The sequence below is a fragment of the Vicugna pacos genome, chromosome 35, assembly GCF_048564905.1.
Source record: "Vicugna pacos chromosome 35, VicPac4, whole genome shotgun sequence".
In the NCBI taxonomy this organism is placed as follows: Eukaryota; Metazoa; Chordata; class Mammalia; order Artiodactyla; family Camelidae; genus Vicugna; species Vicugna pacos.
Genome location: NC_133021.1, coordinates 13527815 through 13547315, shown reverse-complemented (window position 1 = coordinate 13547315; position 19501 = coordinate 13527815). Strand labels below are relative to the sequence as shown.

The 19501-nt window shown below is 44.7% G+C and overlaps 2 protein-coding genes and 1 non-coding gene across 3 annotated transcripts in view; 1 reads left to right on the top strand and 2 right to left on the bottom strand.

Annotated features, from left to right (window-relative positions):
* MCM10 (minichromosome maintenance 10 replication initiation factor) overlaps positions 1-5053 on the top strand; it is a 92032-nt gene extending 86979 nt beyond the window's left edge. The window contains exon 21 of the mRNA XM_072955062.1: positions 4643-5053. The gene's annotated coding sequence lies outside the window, so the exon portion shown is untranslated. The remainder of the gene's footprint in view (positions 1-4642) is intronic.
* Positions 1499-1631, bottom strand: LOC116277090 (small nucleolar RNA SNORA43). Its single transcript, XR_004186565.2, has one exon. It is a non-coding gene; the product is annotated as a small nucleolar RNA SNORA43 (small nucleolar RNA).
* On the bottom strand, positions 2920-19213 carry PHYH (phytanoyl-CoA 2-hydroxylase). The gene is made up of 9 exons (XM_072955064.1): positions 18936-19213; positions 14972-15030; positions 13865-13975; positions 13073-13241; positions 10532-10613; positions 9113-9294; positions 7055-7204; positions 5058-5195; positions 2920-3232 (listed from the first exon to the last, which is right to left on the bottom strand). Exons 1-9 carry the CDS (start codon positions 19191-19193, stop codon positions 3179-3181), a joined length of 1203 nt encoding a protein of 400 aa, XP_072811165.1. The 5' UTR covers positions 19194-19213; the 3' UTR covers positions 2920-3178.
* Positions 19214-19501: the final 288 nt, after the last annotated feature.

Here is a 19501-nt window from a genome sequence, read left to right as displayed (position 1 = left end):
AATTGAGGGGAAGGAGAGAGAGGTTCAAGCTGCGCTGGGTTAGTAAGGAAAGGTTTTGCACAGGTAGAATTTGAGCTGGTTTGAACCACGGAACTGTGCTACTAGAATTGGTTTTAGGAAAAGTTACCATGTCTGGTTGATGCAGTCTTAAGCTTCTCAAACTCATTTACTCTGTGGCTTAAAAGGGGGAGCTCCAAACATATACCAGGAGCAAAGGTTTCTGGTTTTCCTCCGCTTAGTCCCAACCGTAGAAGAGGAGAATCCTTGCTGTTTTGTTCTGTGCTGTGAGGACCTCACGTACCCTTTCTAGATGGGTGTCTGGTGAAATGAACACAAGCCCGGGATAAATCCCCTTCCGCCCACTGCCAAGCCAGGCTTTTCCTCCTTCTGCCAAGATCGGGTGATAATCCTGTCCTAGTCCCTTGTTTTCCAGCTTACATTGACTCCCAGCTTTCCAGGGAGTGGGGGGAGGTCCCATAAACAAAACGAGCCGCCCAAGTGCCTCGTGGTACTGTGTTTTTTCCATATTCGGTCCTGTCAGCCCGAGTGGATGTGAAACTGTGTTGCCATTAGTCAAGTCCATTTCACCTGCCTCCACTGGTCAAGGTCTTCTAACTGTTGCTACAGAAGACTTGCATGCCCTCCACGTGGCATGTAGCCTGAGTTGTTTTCCCAGAACTTGGAGCCAGCTGTGTCTCGGTCAAGCTGAGCCGGTTAAAACTGGATAGGATCACTGACTCTCCAACAGGCATGCCTGAGTCTGAAGTCAGAGGAGGACTGAAAACTCCACCCTCAGGTCGTTCTAAGAGCGCCCTTTTTTTTTTTCCTGAGACATGGAATCTCATCAGTGAATCCCCCCAAACCATGTTTTTCTACAGCAGGTTTGTCAACCTTAGCCCTGCCAGCATGGGGACCCCTCCCACCTGCCCCCTGCCACATGCCCTGGGAGGGACACGCTGGTTGAGGGCCAGTCACCTACAGCTTTTGTTCGACCCTCAACAGCAAACTGAGCCCTCCACATGACAGGGGGCCACAGCCCCCTCTGCCCTCCAGGGCCCTGGTCTGGATGATCATTTATAAGGTTATGGTTGGCCCATCGATGGGTTCCACACAGGGGCCTGACCTCTGCCTCACCCACAGGGCAAATGCCAGGAGCGACCCTTTGGCGCTCCTTCCAGAATGACCAAACCGTCTCCTGCTTCTTGTCAAGGGTCCTCACAGCACAAGTGCTCATGGACCAGGTGGCTCCAGACCCCGCACAGGGAGGAACGGGTCTGGACAGGACACAGGCCACTGACACAGGCTCAGCGGCTCTCAGGCAGGGAAGCAGGTCACACCTGCCCAAAGTTTTCTTCTACAAAGTCCCCCTGAGACAGACCCACTGAATGACCAAGGGAGACCCTCTCTGAGTCAATCCCACTGTGCCCGAAGCTTGCCATGTGTCATACATCTCATTTAATCCTCACAACGAGCCTTACTCTATGGAAGAAGAAAATCGTACTGTCCGGCTACAGAGCATTCTTAGTGCCCACTGTTCTGAGCGCTGAGCATAGAAATGGCCGCTCCCTCTGTGCCCCGACGTCACGGGCGCAGCGGGGCAGCGCATCCGTGGTCCCGACAGGTCCGCCATCCGTGGGGCAGCTAAGGGCGCCCATTTTTGAACGTGCAGAGGGTGTAGCTCAGTCACACCTGGGCAGAACAGTGATGATGACCACACCTTTCCCCATCACCTTTCCCCACGCTCCCATGCTCAGTCCCTCCAGCCACTACTTTATCCCATAAATACCCCAGCCCCTGGCCTTCGGGGAGGCAGATCTGAGATCTTGTTCTTCTGTAGCCCCTCTTTGCTGCTCACCTCAGCATCTCAGCCTTTTGGCTTGAAAAAACCTTTCTAGAAACTGGGGGAAAACAAACTTGATTCAGTAACAGATGCTTGGATATTTGTTAAATGAACTCATGGACAAAAGGGACACAGATAAGATGGGAAATGAATTGTTTCCCGATTGTTTAGTTGGAGCTGGTGGTCACTCAGAAATGCGCAAGGGAAATGACAAATTCTGCTGTCTGGTTTTCCTACTGAAGTCTATTTTTTCAAATTTATTTTAAATTTAAAATTAGTTTCAAAAGTTTATTGCAGAGCAGTGCTCCATACACGCTGTTCACACTGACTTGCCTCATATACATTTTCTTTCCAATTGTTCCATAATCCTTAGACCTTGTTAGTGATTCTCTTATTTTCCCTAATTTCTAGCTAGACCTGAGCTTAAGTTGGGTGTCCTTACAGAGAAACGGACAAAAACGGTGAAACTAGATTTAGGAAGACGTGTGTTTGGCCAAACGGCATGAGACTCTCTTATTTTCTTTTTTTCTCATTAAAGCTCGAACTAGATTTTTTTTTTTTTAAAAGGACTATGTCTCCTTGCCACCCGCAGCTGGTGCAGAAAAACAATGCTCTGTTAAGTTCCCCCCGTTCACGCCGACTGGAAATTCAAACCGAAAATATCTGAAAACTTTTCCTGGATCTTGAGACATTAGGTTTCATTCATAAATGCTGAAGGTTTTCCGCTGTCCTGCTCAAGAAGTTACCCTCATCTTCATTCTTTAAATAAAGAGTTGGAAAGATCCAGTCTAATGTTTTAAGGAGGGTGGTTGGAATGGAGAAGTCTTGGAAGGAATCCTGTGTCAGAACATGAGTGTCCACCCTTATTCTTACTCCCTGATGTCTTCCTTACGCCCTTCACTAACTGCCTATAATATACATTGTTCCAGATTTGAGAATAAGCCTCTCATGACATAAAATTGTGAGGTGGTGGGTTTTTCAGGAGAAGGATGCACATCTCAACACACTGTACTTCAGAGCATTACTTTCGGCTTGGGTAAAGAGCTAACTGAATGAAAGAAAGTGATTTAACACGCCAATCATACATCAATCACTTTTATTAGCTGCAACCCCAAGTTTTCCTAAAACAGTAATATTTCATTTTTACTGTTTTTACATCCATCAAAGCCACTCCACCACCATACTGCAAAATTGCCCGTTTGCAATTAGGTACCCTGATCCATGCACTTTGATTTTGTTAGTAAGTGGACAAAGATTACATTATCTCGTTGAGAAAACATCTTCCTTGGACACCTTGTTCCATCTTGGTTTTCTTTAAGAGCTCACGCAAAGGCTTTTTCAAAGGTTGACTCGTTGTCCCTTCACAAGGCGTGCTCGCAGCATCCAGAAATCCTGGAAATAATGCCAAACACGATGAATGTACCTATTCACTACAGGCCAAAGTAGACTTTTCTAGCATCTACAAATAGTTAAATAGGAGAAAGGAAGGAAGGAAGAAAAGGAGAAATAGAAAGCAAGAGAGAGAGAGAAAGGACAGGAAGAGAGAGAGGGAGGGAGGGAAGGAAAGAAGGGAGAAGGAAGAAAAAGAAAGAAAGGAAGGAAGGAAGGAAGGAAGAGGAAGGAAGGAAGAAACAGAGAAAGAAAAGGAAAGAAGGAAAGCAAGCAAGCAAAGCAAAAAGAAAGAAACCACAATAGTCCTTAGTAAATAAACCGCATTCTGAGACTCCAGTTCATTTCCTGACCAACGTCTACAGTCATGTTTAGTAAGCCAAGACAGTGAGTCCCCAGCCCTGTCGCACTTGGCCCCTTGTTGGTTACAGGTGTGGGAACTGGCTGCTAGGTCTGGTCACAGTACAGTTTACTTCCCAGCTCCTGCTTCCCTCTGTGATGTCCGCCTGCCCTGTGCAGAGGCATCCACTCCTGATGAGATCATCATCATGGCAATGACGGGCTGCTGGGGTGTTTGCTTCCCCCCACCCCTTCTTCTTTGTTCCTAATAAAACAATTCATAGTTTCTTGTTTCTTTTGGCGCGAAAGCAAGCTACGGCGGGAAGAATGATTTTGGGATTGGAGCTGACTGTAAAATCTGTCACTTACGTTACGACACCAACTTCTCAACCTTTTTATTTTCTCACTAAGAGCATGAAGCTATAATGATTGCTCCACTCGGTTTTGATAAAGAAAAGGAGAAAAGGGATATGAACGTGTTTGTGTCCCAGACAAAGAACTGTGTGTAGCAGAAGTCAGTGTTGTTCTTCCAAGTAAAGCCAATGAAGCAGAAGGACAGAAAATACAGGGACTGATTCATTTAGCACAAACTCAACACACCTCAAACATAATACACACTTTTTTTTCCTGCTTTAAAATTCAGAGTGTTGGATGGAAGTTCCAGTTGGCAGAGTATATTGCCTTTGTAAGGCGTTTAAGTACTGGACAAACTGAGAAGGATAAGACTTTGTAGGATGTGCAGACGTGAAGTCAGAGCATCTTCAGATACGGGATACATTCATAGATTCTAGCAAGAAAAGGGGTTGAGGGCGGAGGAAGATTCTTGAGCTGCAAAGTTGCTTCAGAAGACAGCAGCCTGCCACTGGTGTGTGGGGCTCTTCGAAGTACCAGAAGGCCCAGTTATCACTACACTCCGTCTGTCTGGGGGTCATGTCACCCCCATAGGAGACGCATGCATTTATGATCATCTAATGCAGATTTTAAAAGTAGGATCAGCTTCTTGGTTCAGAGATTAAGTTCTCTCTACAACGCAAATAATGTTTGTCTATTTGCCTTGGCTGATAACTTGATCAGCAGCAGCATGGAATGTCCACCAGTTAAAAATAAATCTCCAGGGGATGCGTCTCAGCTAAGAGAGCACGAGACATGCTGTCTCAGGCCGGCTGCGGAGAAGCGCCAGGGACCTGCCATCCCTGCCACACACGGGCTCTCACTGAACTCCGCCTGCAAACCGACCCACACGATCACCTGCTGGAGAACTGCTTTCTGGTATGAGATCTCCCCCCATGTGGCATCATAGGAGAGTTACTAAGCATCTGAAGAAAAGCAAACACCAAAATCTTTTTAAAATTTTTATTATTATTATTTCTTAATGGAGGTACTGGAAACTGAACACAGGACCCTGTGCATGCTAAGCACACGCTCTACCACTGAGCTACACTGCCCCCCACCCCACCCCCAAGATCTTTGTCATTTCATACAAACATACCTTCAGGCTCAGGCTGGCATCGTCCACTCCATAGTGTTTCCTGCCTACCTCTAAAACTTCCTTTTCAATATTTTCTTGACTGGTGCCCTTCACATCGATATAGTGGCAGTTAGCACCTGCGAAGTGGCAGGAAATTGCCTGTGCAAAGTGAACCCAATTCATGTCAGGAAAAACAAAATAAAACATCCCATTAACACCAGCAACCAAGCAAGGATTCTTCTTTGAGAAAGTCAGTTCTTTCACTGAGGATTTGATTTCTAGATTGAATGCTGTCCCCATATGGCCTAAATCCATTTCTTGATGGCTGAATTGCTTTTTTTTTCCCCCCAGCTAAAGGCTAATTGGGAAATTACAAGTTTTTATCTAGCTGTGTTATTTGTTTTCCAAAGGTATATATGGGGGCAGGGAACATACTTCCATCAGTAAGGAGTCTTTAACTTGTTAGCATTTGGTTTTTCTAATCCTAGAGAGGAATGTATCCCAGGGATTTTCATACCCCCAGTTACAGAAGTTACTCTGTCGAGTCTCTAATGAGTTGGTATTTCAGTGGCCACAGACTATGGGGTGGAAGGGAAACTGAAAATACCGTGTAAAGGAAAATAAAACACACACCTCCCTCTCGAATCAAAAGGACATTTAAAGTCCGACAGCGTTAAAAACGACACCTAACTTACTTCCTTCTGAAGGTAAGATGGGAGTTACTTGGTTTTGCCTCGTTCTGTAAACCCGCCTCAGCTGCAAGTCAGTGGTTAAAGCGTACCTCCCTAGACCTGTTAGTCATCTTAGAGGGGTCACACTCATCAGAAGAGCTTCCTACTCTGCCCGAAACATCAGATTTCTAGGCAGTTGAGTCAAAAACTCCATGTCCCATGGAAGCGCCAGTGACGTTCCAAGCCATATCGGAGCCTGAGTCAAAAGGACAAGATGTGCGCTCCTACCTATCTGTTTTTATGTATTTTAATGAGTAATATTTTCCCAAACATTAAAGCGGTTTAAAAATATCGAGAAATTACAAATTCAGTATATTAAACTCAGACATTATTTCCAGCATTGCACCGGAACTCCCCCATACGCATGGTTCAGAGGGTTACACTAGTGGAGTCTGATCGTGTCTTTATTTAAAATGTTGGCATGGTGATCACCATGGATTTGGGGGCATTAATTTTAATTTTTTTTTTAAATACTGCATTAAAATATTAGTTAACTGGATTGCTGAGTTTTTTGGTGCCTTCTCACCACACCCTCATCCCGTTCCTCTGAGCCTGGTGGAAAAATGAACGAATGGAAGACGAAATCTGGCAACTAACCCTGGGCCTCAGGGGGACACAACGAGTTGTGATAAACTGGAAAGCTTCACTCGGTCCCAAAGAGGCCCCCAGGATTCAGTACCAACAGCCATGTTATCAGGGGGAAATGTGAGCCCACGCCACTGACAGATCTGCTTGATTTTAGCGAAGCAAGAAATCTGGGAATTTATGAGAAATTTTGTCAGTTTTTAATGTAAGCAATGAAATTAAGTTGAAAACACTCCGCAGCTAAGGGTACTCAGCTAACACGGCTGCCTGCTAAACCTGATTTCTGGGTGACCAAGTCTGATCTTTGTTTTCTATCAATAATATTGTTCCCAACAGCAATCATATTACGACCTTCCCTCCTCTCCTAGTATACACATGCCAGATCTGATTATGTAAGTATGTCTGCCATTGTTGTAGCCTCTGAAGACACAGGCTCTCAGCTGCCAAGGAAGCTCTTGCTCTGAAGCAATTCTGTGACCCTTCATGGTTCAGTATCAGTAGGGCTGGAAGCCTGAGGCCACCTGGCTTCTTTCTGATGTGAGCGAAGCAGCATGAGGGAGACAAATCTATCTCCTGGTTGCCATACTGGACTAAAGGCCAGATCAGTTAAAAGTCACATATCTTTTAGGTTTTAATATATTTTGACATTTCTGTTTGTAACACATTCATCTTCGGAAAGAAGGCAGTAATGTTAACATGTACCTTCCGGAATCCTTGACTTTTGTTGCGACCGGATCCATGGATGAGCAAAGGATGAAAGAAAACGGTGTCTCCCTTCTCCATTATGAGGTGCACCCGGGCATTGTCTTTGTCATAGTCGTGGATCCCATGGAACATGATGTTCACTCCTCCCTAAATACAGAAGAAGAGCCAGGTCTGTATGTGAGGAAGCCAACGGTTAAAACCTGATCAATGACTCATCAGGAAAAACAAAGTCTCTCTAAGTTCTTCCAAGAGAAAGAAATAAGTTAGGTTGAAAAAGAAAACAACTTAAGTATACAAAAGCTTCTCAGATGACTGGTTTTAGAAGGCTCCCTGTTGACATTCAAATCATGGACTTTTTTTTTTTTAGACCAAATGAAAATTTTGGAATTTCCACCTACCCTTCATCACTGAAGGTATGAAAATAAATGAAGCTCAAGATCAGCTTTGCATTTTGCGGTAACACAGGAGACCACCTTTCCAGACCAATCCATGACTGTTCTTTCCCAGCATGCTATTCTCTTCACCTGGAACTTTGCATCAGTCATTCTCTATTGCTCAGGATATCTCTGAGAAACTACTCTCCCAAACTACTCAACTTTCCTAAGAAAATACTCAACTTTCCTAAGCTCATAAACTACTCATGTCCAGAGTAAAGAAAGGACAGTAAAGTAAAACACTGTGTTTGTTTATAACTATTTCCAAAGTTAGTTTTTGCTTTATGTAATGGTTATGTCTTTATGGGAGAAACTAAAATGAGAAGTGACTTAAAGTGTATAAGCCTTTATGGGTTTTTGGATCCCATTTCCTTTCCTAAGACCATCCCCAATCCAGATTCCTTCTGGGGAATAACTACTTCCTTACTATTCTGTGTTGAGACTTTGATCCAGTGAACTTCTTTCCTGCCCAGGGTGGGTATGTGACCAAGATAAGCCAATGTGAACCCCGACTGCAACCACTTTGAATCTGAGCAGAGGATCAAAGAGACCAGACATATCAGAGTTCAGCTGCCCATGCCAGGTACCCCACGCCAACTGTTCCTACCCAGCAAGGACTCCAGCTTTCCTACCTCCCAGAGCAGCCAGCCTTTCCACGGACTCAGCGTGCACCTGCGGCTTAAGTCAGGGAGCGCCCACTTCTGTTACTTGCACCAACCTTCCCTAAACCTCAACTTGATGAATTTCAGATTTTATATCAGAATGTAGACTCAAATGTTTTCATTTAGCACTAATCCTCAGTGCAAGAATTCTGACACCATATTGTAAACTGACTATACTTCAATTAAAAATATATACATAATAAAAAAAAAGAACGCTAACTAATTGACACAGAAGTTCCAAAGCCACATTCTTCACTTTGTACAGAACCACATCCTTTCGTCCTGCCTTAACAACAGGTGCTCTTCTCATTCTGATCATCATAATGGGGTTTTAAGACCTTATTTCCTTACCCCTGAAACACCAAGAGCCTCCTCTCTGGTTTCTCTGCCTCTGGACTCCTACACCTGCAGTATATTCTGTGCCAGACCACAAGGGTATCTTTCTCGAAGATCTGCTTTGATCTCATCACTCATGGGCTCCAACACATTTAACAGTCCTTCAGCATCGCCAGCTGAATTGTAAACCGTGGAACAGCCACAGAACGGAATCCTACTCAGCCCTCCCCAGAGCCTCTCTCTGCTGGTCTCTCCAGCTGGAAGGAGACCCTCTTTCTTACTCCAACAGCTACCAGTCAGTGTGTTAAGACTTACTTGGCACACACATCTGGTAGTGCCATGTTTATGTCTTATCTCTGCAGTGAGGTTCTATCATCTCAGATCCCACACAGCACCACCAAAGTTCGCCTCATTGGTTGGCTTTCAAACACTTGTTAAAAGAACACAGACGATCATTTTATCTGACATCCTTGAATTTTCCCTGACCCTCATCCCAAATCCTAGAAAAATGTTTTGCTAAGAAAAGGTATGCCGTCTTGTTGGCAAAGCTCCTTACATGTACTGATGTGAAATCAAAACCAACAAAAGATTCTGATCAAGATGCAGCTGCCAGGTAGACTCACCTCCCACTGCGGATAAACGTGTGGCTTCAGGGTGCCTTTGTGTGTGCCTGGGAGCACCACCAGACAGCCGTTGCTCCGGTCAATGTGCTCCATGGCCGTCCAAGCACAGACGATGCTGCTGCTAGGCCGGAAGGGGAAATAGTGCAGGTCCTGGTGCAAGGGGTGCCGGGATGTCTTCTTGCCTGAAGCGGAGCCCACCGTTAAAGTCAGCAAACTCGAGCCTCAGAGTTCCTCCCCTCTGCCTGAAAAGCCAGAACGGTGGCCTGTCCCCGCAAAAGCCAAACAGATGACACAAAGCTAAAGAAAACCAACCCTGACAGAAGCACCAAACTGGAGCACTGAATCAGCACAGTGACTCCGGATCCTGTAATTCTTTCTGGGTTTCTGGTAGCCAAGTCCTTCTTGCAGTGTCTTCTAGCAAGCTGTACATAAGTCATCTCTACTGTGTTTTATTCCTTTGCAACTCTGGTATTCCCCCTAAAAGTTTAATTAAATTAATGAGAGTGGTCGAATTTGAGGTCCTCCAATAGCCTTCAAAGTGGCTAATACAAAAAAATATATATTAGTTAATTAACGAAATAAAAGGCCTCTCAGGTTTCCCCACCACACTGGAAGCATTTGGTGTGCAATCACTATGTAGAACCAGAGATGCTGTGACCACATTTACATTTTTCCCTAGTTTTTCCCTCCGAACGTGGTTCCCCAGGGCCACCAGATCTCTCCACACAAGACATCCATGGAGGGAAAGACTTGGTGATGTTAAGCTACAGGCCTGTCACACAAACCCCTCCCAACCATCAGGAAAAAGTAAGGACCAAGGATCTCTAATAGCCAATTTACCACTACTGCTGGTACAGCTGAATTTCTCAGTGTGGACCAAGAGCCATCTGCATTAGAATCTCTGGGGGTGGCTAATAAAATGCAGATTCCTGAGTTCTGTTTTCTGAATCAGCCTTTCTGGGAGGGAGGTCTCAGAAGCTACATTTGAGCAAGCACGGGAAGTTTTAAGAATAACTATGATATGTGATTTATAGAAACAGTTTTAATTTTGTTAGTGATAATAATGTCCACCAATGAGGAAGGCAGAATCCACGCTCTCACACATGGGAGAGAGTGGGTCACACAGCTTACAGGTGTTGAGTAACGGAAGCCTGTGGTACAGTGTTTATTCAACTGCATCTTTCAGAAGCCAGTTGTCTGAAAATCCAGCGATAACCCTACGTTACCATCTGAAATCATTATTGTACTTCAATGTTGTTATGACGTAAGCTATTTTAAAACTTACTTAAATAAAAGTACACATATTCATTTATGCGAAGTTGTTCACACTGCTATAGTTAGAACATCAACCTTATGTACTTTATAATTAAACACTTTTTTTTTTTTTTTGCTTTTCCTTGACAAATAAGAGCCCTTTACCAGTATCTGGAGGCTTGTTTATCAGCATCGTATGCATGGCCATAATATTGGGTCCAGTGAAGCACTCCACATATTTCAGGATCTAAGGGAGAAGGGGAAAAAAGTTCATGAGTAATCAGATGCCCAGGACAGGCAAGTGGCACAAAGTCCAACTTGCAAGAACCCAGATGGCAAGAGTTTAAAAAAAAAAAATCAATCGCTATTTCACAACCTTGCAAACAAACCATAGAAAAGTCAGCAACTGGAAATCACTGGAAAGTTACAACACTCTGAATTAAACAGGCTTTTTGAAGCCAGCTGGGAAAGCAACTGCTTTTTCTCCAAGAAAGACATGGGTTTCTGTGATGCGTCAATGGCACAGGACAGGAATACCCTCCTTTCAACGAAAGCTGTCATCTGCAGGTGCCCAGAAAGAAAGCAGCTTCCCTCTTCCTTCACAGAGACTCTTTGTAAGAAGGGGCCTTGAAAGGACCCGACAGGCTTGCAGCTGCCACGAGCAGCCCCGAGTGAAGAGCGGGCTCGGGGGCCACTTCACAGCCAGCACAGCCGGCCGTTCAATCAGCAACTATTTCCTGAGGTCGATGAACCAGGCAGAGGGACAGGAAATGGGGACACAACAGTGAACAAGACAAGCAGATCCCTGCCCTCATGGAGTTCATATTCTAGTGGGAAGACAGACGCTGAACACACAACAACGTGGGCCACTGTGGCGGAGACCATGTTTCGAGGAATACACTGTGGTGGGCGCGGATGAGGGAGGGCTATCTCCTGCATCGGGCCCACCTGGAAGGGGGGAAAAGCAGAAAGGACCCACCATCAAATGCCGACTACCGGCCAGGGGCTTTAATCAGCCCATTTAAGCCTCACAATAATCCCTGAAAGTCAATGCCCCCATTCAGGAATAATCCTTTGACACGAACACCCTATACAAGCAAGCTGGAGGCTAATGAGATGCCCAAGTGGGCAGAGCCAGTTAAATGAAAAAGATGGTTTGCAAATTCCAATTCTGTCTGACTCCAAAAAATGAAGCACATTCTACTGCTTTCTTTCTCACTATTTGATCTCTTGTGCATAATACTGGTAATCCACATGTGCAACACTTGAAATGTTACCAAAATCCTAGGAGTCAGGCCTCATACTTGTTTTTTTCAATAAGAAGTTTGGTCATTTTTTTTTTTTTATTTTGGGATGCACTTAGGCCAGTATTTTCTAAACTTTTGTCATTCAAGAACCATCCTCACCATGTCTGTCCTGCTCTGCAGAATTTCCCAATATATTTAGCCAGTATTTTCCCTAAATTAACTTAACTCACTTCTTTTACTTAGGCTTATCCTGATAATATTCAGTTTGAGGTGCTGGTTCATTTTTCCAGTACACATTAGAATAAGCACCTGCCTATTAAAATAATGCCTATGTCCTAAAAATCATTGCATGAACCAGGAAATACGTGGTTCACACGTTAGGGTGGTGGGAAACCCGAAAGTCCTGATAAAGCATAACCTACCACAAATTGCATGTGATTTTCAAGCTTTTTAGCCTTGATCCACCCACACAACGGCCATTTCTATAACAGGGTTTAAGGTTGGGAAGAATGGATGGTTCCGAGGGGCCACTTCCCCTGCCGTCCCCAACCCAAGGGGCTGGAAATCACAGGTGGCTTACCTGTACAGTCTTTCTTCATGAGTCAAATTTTCTAATAGCACCTGGGGTTATAATTTCTAATAAATACTACATGCAAAGTGTCCTTTAAAATCATTCTAAATAAATGGTCATAAACTGTAGTACATTTATGTAACGGAAAGCTATGCAATAGTTCACAAAGTATAAAGTAGACCCATAGGTACTGACATGGAAAGATGTCTCAGATCTACTACAAGTGGAAAAACAAGGTGGCCCCCCTCGGTGTGCCCCCGTGATATACCAAAGGTGGGGCTGCACAAACACGCTTGCTTATGCCTGAAAGAATTCCAGATGAACACACACAAGAGCTGAACAGAGCGGTGCTGGGGGTGGGAGACCTCACTTTTCACTTCATGCCCTTCTGCACTATTTGGGTACTTTCACAAATATGAATTGCTCTTAAAGAATAATAAGTTTCTAAAAAACTAATTTAAGTTTAAAGACAAACTCACATCTCTACTGACCAGACTCATGAAACAAAAAGGAAAAAAATGCATTTGCAATAAATGGCCTCAGTATTTCCACACGCCTTTGTCAAATGTGAGAAAGACTCTCTTTACCACAGAATTCCTGCTCTTCTTAACCAAAAATAATTAGCAAAATTATGAACAGGTTTTCTCAGTCTTGGCACTACTGCCATTTTGGGCTGGATAATTCCCTGTTTGGAGAAAGAGGCTATTCTGTGCATCCCTGAGCCCCAACAGCAGCACAGCACCCCCCCCCCAACCAAACGCGTCTCTAGACGTTGCCAAATGTCCACCTCTAATTGAGAACCACCGCCCAAGGGGCGAAAGTAAAAACAGAAGCCTTCAGAAGCAGAAGGCTGCAGAAAGAGAAAGATAACACAGGGAGGGCTGGAACCTCAGGCAGGGTGCAGTATCTGAAGAGCTCCTCATCTTCTTGGAAATCTTGGATCTTGGTGATCGTTCTCTCACTTGGCACATACTCTGACTTTGCAATGGTCATGTCTCTCATCACCGTCAGTCCCGGTGGTTTCACCTCATTTCTGCAGACTCTTTCAAACTCATGCCTAGAAAATTAAATTGGCAAATGACATGACTTTGCCACTGGCTCCAAGCACCTGCCTGGCCTTGTTCTGTGGAAAGACGTGAAGATTTGGGGGGTGGTTTCTCTGCATGAAGGTGGCCTCCAACCCCAGGCTGAATAGTTCTGGTGAAAAGAAGGAGGAAAATGGCCAACTCAGAGGTGCCTGCCTCCGGACTGCGAGGCCGGAACTCCCTACCAGAACTCAGTATGCCTCAGCACGGCGGGTCAGGGGGAGATCTCTGATTCGATTTCATCTGAATAAAATCACAGACACTTCCATATCACTACCAAGCGCCAGGCCCTGTCCAAATATATTCTATGTGACCCATTTAGTCCTAAAAACAACTCTAGGACCTACGTACCATTATTAGCTCCATTTTAGAGACCTGGAGACAGAGGTGTAGAAAGGTCAGCTGCCCCAGGACAGACACTGTTAAGTGGTGAGGTTAAGGTCAAAGCCAGCACTCTGACTCCAGAGTCCAGGTACCTAACCGCTTCCTGACAAACCAGGTCCCGGAAAACATTTGAACACACACAAGTTACTCAAACTCCCGTTACACACGCAGAATATGTGTTCCTGTATAATAGCAAGTCTTGTTACTATACCTAAAGCGTTGAATATCAGCGTCGGATACCAAGTTTTTAATGACAAGAAACCCATTTTCTTCATAAAATTTTCTCTGTTCTAGGCTTAGAACATTATTATCCAGAGTATACCTAAAGGAGAAAAAAAAAATCTCAAGTCCAATTTAAAAATCACAACCTAACAATATGTATCTAGAACCTGAGAGATATTTGTACTTTTCTACTCAGCTTTTCTATTTCTAAGACTTTACTATAAGTAATCCGAAAAAAACTTTAAAGCTTTAAACCTAAAGCATTAATTACTGCCACCAAAAAAAAACATGAAAGAATGATTAACTCTATTACATCCACTCAATGTGCTATGGCTCAGGCATTAAACACAAAGAACATGTAATAGCATGGACAATGCTTATTGTAATATAATATAACTACAACGATGTAAAACCAAGACACTATGTTTTTTGGGGGAAAAAAAGCCTGCAAAGAAACACAACAAAACAATTTTTTAAAGTGATTGCCCTTATATGATGGAATTATGAGTGAGTTTTTAAAAATTCCTTTTTCTCTGATTTTAAAATTTGTTCTACAATGAGTATGTATGGCTTTTCAGATGGGAAACAAACAATAATTTGTATGTCTTTAATTGTTTGGTTCATGCATTCACAGAAGAAATCAAAGTAAGAAAATCTAAATAAGTATGTAACACAAGCACAAACTCAGATCACCCAGTCCGTGCCTCTAGACTGGAACTGTGGGTCTGTGAGACTATTCCACGGAGATTAATGTCTTCCACTTCAAATGGAATTTAAGGTAAACCAAAGACGCTAGCTAATACATCAGTATGCCCAAACTACAGGCTAATTTAAATGAGATACAATGCTTGAAATTTTAAAAAAAAAATCAGGCATTTCTGACATTTTTCCTTTCTGAAGTTTAAAATAAACATAGAAAATTAAAGTCAGGATCTTCAAAATTTTCCACGATTGTTCTAATTAGAACAAGTTCTGAAAATGGAGGATTTATATAATGACATCTCATCAGGTAACATGTATTTTGCATCATAGTTACCACTAGAAAAAAACCTGTATCTACACCGTATGGTTAAAAATTCTAAGTTGATCTACTTACTGGAATTGTTGAGGATGGAAACTGGCAGGAGAAACACCCTCTGAGGTGGGTTGAGCTATCTAGGACGTGAATTAAGGCAAATAAAGTAAAATCTAGGAGTCAGCCTTTTGTAGAAACAACATTAGGCCCTGGACTGGCTCTCACAAGGGAAGACCAGTCCTAAACAGACATCAGGCAGGCTAGCTACATACACAAGTTCTGATTCGTTGCTGCTTCCATCACTCCATTTTCACAACAGCCTGAGGAGGTGGCTGGGAGCTTCATTACTCCTGCAACACAGAGCAGGAAGCCCAGGCTGGGCAGGCTGAGTAACTGGTCCAAGGTCACACCTAGCAGAAAATGGCTGAGCCGAGACTTGACCCACACTGCGTACTTCATAGCTTCCATCTATTTGATTCCACGTGGCTACTGCTTCCACTGAGCTACTGAATGAATAAAACTGGAAAGGTTCCATTCTCGAAATAAGAAGAAACGAGATATTCAAAAGAGGTGTTTAATTTAGTGGGAGTCCAGTCCAAAATATTAGGAACAGTTTGGCTGGTCATTTAAAAGAAAAAGTCTACCTTTATAGAAAATGTTTGTTGTGGGGAGGGTATAGCTCAGGGGTACAGCATGTGCTCAGCACACACAAGGTCCTGGATTCAACCCCCAGTACCTCCAATGAAGAAGAAGAAAAAAAGAAAGAAAGAAAGAAAGAAAGTGTTTGTCAGTCCTCAAAATGAAGAGACGTTGTCTCAGTGGAGTGCTTCTCTGTAAAGCGCTGGTTTTCAAATGGGGTAGGGGTGATGGGTATCAGAATTACCTGGAGAACTTTTTCAAGCCCCAAATTTTTCAAACCCCAATAGTTCAAATTCCAAGATTCTTCCTCCAGTCAAAAAATCACTCTGATAGGATTGGGTTGTATCTTTCAGCTGTACCAAGGCTGGAAAATAATTGCAGAACCATGGCGGGTAACGAAGCACTAGCTGCCTTAAAGGTCTGCAGGGATTCAGCCTTTCAGAGGCCTCGAGATGACCTATGGTTTCGCAAAAGAAAAAAAAAAGTCTAATAATAAATTAGAATAAATAATGACTCCAAAAAAAAAATATGATCTACGCAGTAGAGTATAATTTTAAATATCCTAAAGAACTGGAAATTCCTGCTAGTTTTCTATCTGGTAATCACCACGGATAACTGACTTGGCCTCTCACTGGGGTTTTTTCTTCTCATTTCTTTTTTCATTGTTTCTTTAGCTTAAAGATTTACTTTCAGAGTGTCGCTTCCCATGATCATGTCATCATTTTTGAAAGATGTCTTTATATATAACTTTATATAATTTATGGACAACAGAATAGTCCAGGAGCGAGGCAGGCCAGGAGGCAGAATTACTAATACCTGTTTCCCCTCCAAGGCAGAGTGTTAACCTCTTTGTCAACTGTTCTCAGCAAAACATGGCTGCCAGCACGGTGCGGACAGCAGCCTCCCACTCCAAAGCTCCTTTCACCTCTCTGCTATTCCTGCGTTATGGTTTTGGTTTCTGTTGTTCCTGGAGAATTTTTTTAACATGTGGAAATGTTTACTATACAAAGCTAATTAGCGTTTACTATGTTTACTATATAAAGCTAGTAAATATGAAAAAAATGGATGCAAAAACCTGTACATATAGTGTGGTCCTAAATATGTAATTATGCACTTATGTAAATGCATAGAAAAGAAACGCACCAACAAGTTTGCAAGTAACGGTATTATGGGTCATACTAATTTTCTTCTTTATGTTTATCCTGCACTTAAAATGTTTTATACTTTAAAAAACTGTTTTATGTTTTAATTGTTTTATGTTATAATAAAAATGTTTTATACTTTAAAAAATTATTTTTAGCCAAGACATGGAAACAGCCTAAATGTCCATTGACAGATGACTGGATAAAGAAGAAGTGGTATATTTATACAATGGAATACTATTCAGCCATAAAAACTAACAACATAACGTCATTTGCAGCAACATGGATGTTCCTGGAGAATGTCATTCTAAGTGAAGTAAGCCAGAAAGAGAAAGAAAAATACCATATGAGATTGCTTATATGTGGAATCTTAAAAAAAAAAAAACAAGTACAAAACAGAAACAGACTCATAGACATAGAGTACAAACTTGTGGTTGCCAAAGGGGGAGGGGGAGGGGAAGGGACAGACTAGGATTTCAAAATGTAGAACAGATAAAAAGATTATACTGTATAGCACAGGGAAATATATACAATATCTTGTGGTAGCTCACAGCAAAAAAGAATGTCATAATGAATATATGTATGTTCATGTATAACCAAAAAATTGTGCTCTACACTGGAATTTGACACAACATTGTAAAACGACTATAACTCAATTAAAAATATGTTTTAAAAATTATTCCTTATTCCAGAATCCACCTTTCTTGAGACTAGCGAAGGTTGGGAAGAAACCTTCCGACGACGAAATTTCCAGTAGTCTACCTAAGCCTAAACCACACACATAGTCCCTGAGAATCCAGGCAGAGCTGTCCAGTACCCAGAGCCACTCACCACATCTGGGGGTGTATACTGAAACGGATTAAAATGAAAGCTTCAGTCCCTCAGCTGCACCAGTCATATTTCAAGTGCTCACAGCCACAAGTGGCTGCCACATCGGACAGTGCTGGCAGAGGACCCTGCCACCACAGTAGGAGTTGTGGCGGACACTGCTGTTCTAGGAAATACGGATGAAAAACTAAGCTCAACGCTATTATAACAAGGTCCAGCAGGGTCAGAATATTAAATCTTAAAAGTAGTTAACAGACTGGGCCCGGAAACGTTCATCTAGTTCCAGTTATATCTAGTCCCAGTACTACAGGTGGTTTTCACAACTGAACTTGTACCAGAAACAAGTGAAGACAGATTGCTGGGCCCCACCCCCAGTATTTTGATGCCGCAGGTACGACATGAGCCGGAGTATGTGGCACCGCTGTAGTTAACTGCCCTTGCTCAGCAGTTTTCCTCTCTCCTAGCCTCAACTGTTTTCTCGCCCGTAAAATGACATTACATAATCACCTGAGTTCCCCTTTCTCAGTCTGGGGACGGTATTTTAAATGCACAAACGGTTCTGATACATGAAGGCTTGGAACTCAGCCGGGAGAGCAACAGTGAAAGTGAAAGAAACAACCAGTAAAAATCGTCTTAGGGCAGATTTCAGGATCCTAAACACAACAAAACGGAAGCTAAACAGGTCGCCAAAGGAGGGGGGGGGAGAAATCCCACGCCGTTTTCTGTTGAGCTTCCAAAAGTTCGCCCTGAATGACTACACTTAATCTGAGCAGGAAAAACAAATCTGCAGAGCGACATGATTTATGGGCCACACAGTGACGCGTCTCGGGATCCAAAGGCGGAGGAACCACATTCTGCCGGGACTGCCGTCCGAAGGCGTGGCGAGGCGCGGATCCACGACGCCCAGCCCTCCTCCCCGAGGCCGAGTGAGCGCCGCCCGGCTTCCCCGGGAAGGCAGAGCCGCCGGGCGGTCCCGCCCCGGGAGGGCGCTGCGCCCCCGCCCGCCGCCGCCGCTGCTCCAGGCAGCCCTGCGCCCGCGTCACCGTCTCGGTCTCGGTCCCGGTCCCCGGGCGGCCGCGGCGATGAGGCGGGCCAAGTGCAGGAGGGGACAAGGCAGCAGGGAGCAGGCCCGCTTGGGACCGTCTTCCCACCCTCCCCTCCCAAAGCCGGGGGCCAGAGGCACCGAGAGTGCCCGGAAGCTGCAGCGACGCCGCTCCGGCCGCTGGGGCCAGCAGGCACGGCCTGCCGGGCGGAGAGCCCCCCGCCTCCCACGCCAGGGACCAGGGACGCACCTGCCCCCCGCCCCCGGGCCCCAGAGAGGCGCCCAGCACCGGGACGAGGGCGTGGAGCCAGGGGAAGAGCCGGCGCGGCGGCTGCGGGATGCGCCCGGAAAGCCACCACCTCCCCAGCTCCAGCCCCGCGCACCCAAAGGATACGACGGCCCCGGCCGAGCGGCCGCCGAGGTGTCGCAACAAGATGCGCAGGCGGGCAGAGGCGCGATCTTTCTCCATGGCCTCTAACGGGGACACCAGCGGCGGGGCCTCGGCCCCAGAAGACTCTGCGGGCGGCCCCGCCTCCGGGGGCGGGGAGGTCCCGGGGCGCACGCCGCGCGGCCGAGGGCGCGGGGTCCCTGGGCGCGCCCCCTGGTTGCCCTGCTGGGTGCACACCCTGCTTCCAGGAGATCCACAGGTCATCCCCGTCCAACTGCGCAGTGAGCCTCGTCCGTAAGGGCACGGTCACTGCGTCAAGGTCGCCCAGGAGGAAATCGAGCCTGAACATGACTCACATTCTTCATTGCATAGTTCAGATCTATTTTATTCCACATGACTGACCTTGAAGCTGCTGTGAAGGAATGAAAATTCAGATGTTCAGCCCTAGCAGTAACATATGTCTTTCTGAAAGAGGCGTTTAATTTAGTGGGAATCCAATCTGAAATATTAGAAACAGTTTGGCTAGCCATTAAAAATAAAGAAAAGTGTAGGAAATAAATGGCTCGCTGAAA

Excerpts from the sequence above, each read along its gene's own strand:
- PHYH (XM_072955064.1), bottom strand. The coding sequence starts at position 19,193 with ATGACCTGTGGATCTCCTGGAAGCAGGGTGTGCACCCAGCAGGGCAAC. Across the intron at positions 13,242-13,864 it reads GCTGATATTCAACGCTTTAG|GCATGAGTTTGAAAGAGTCT; the intron begins GTATAGTAACAA and ends TTAATTTTCTAG. Across the intron at positions 10,614-13,072 it reads GATACTGCACCCTGCCTGAG|ATCCTGAAATATGTGGAGTG; the intron begins GTTCCAGCCCTC and ends CTTCTCCCTTAG.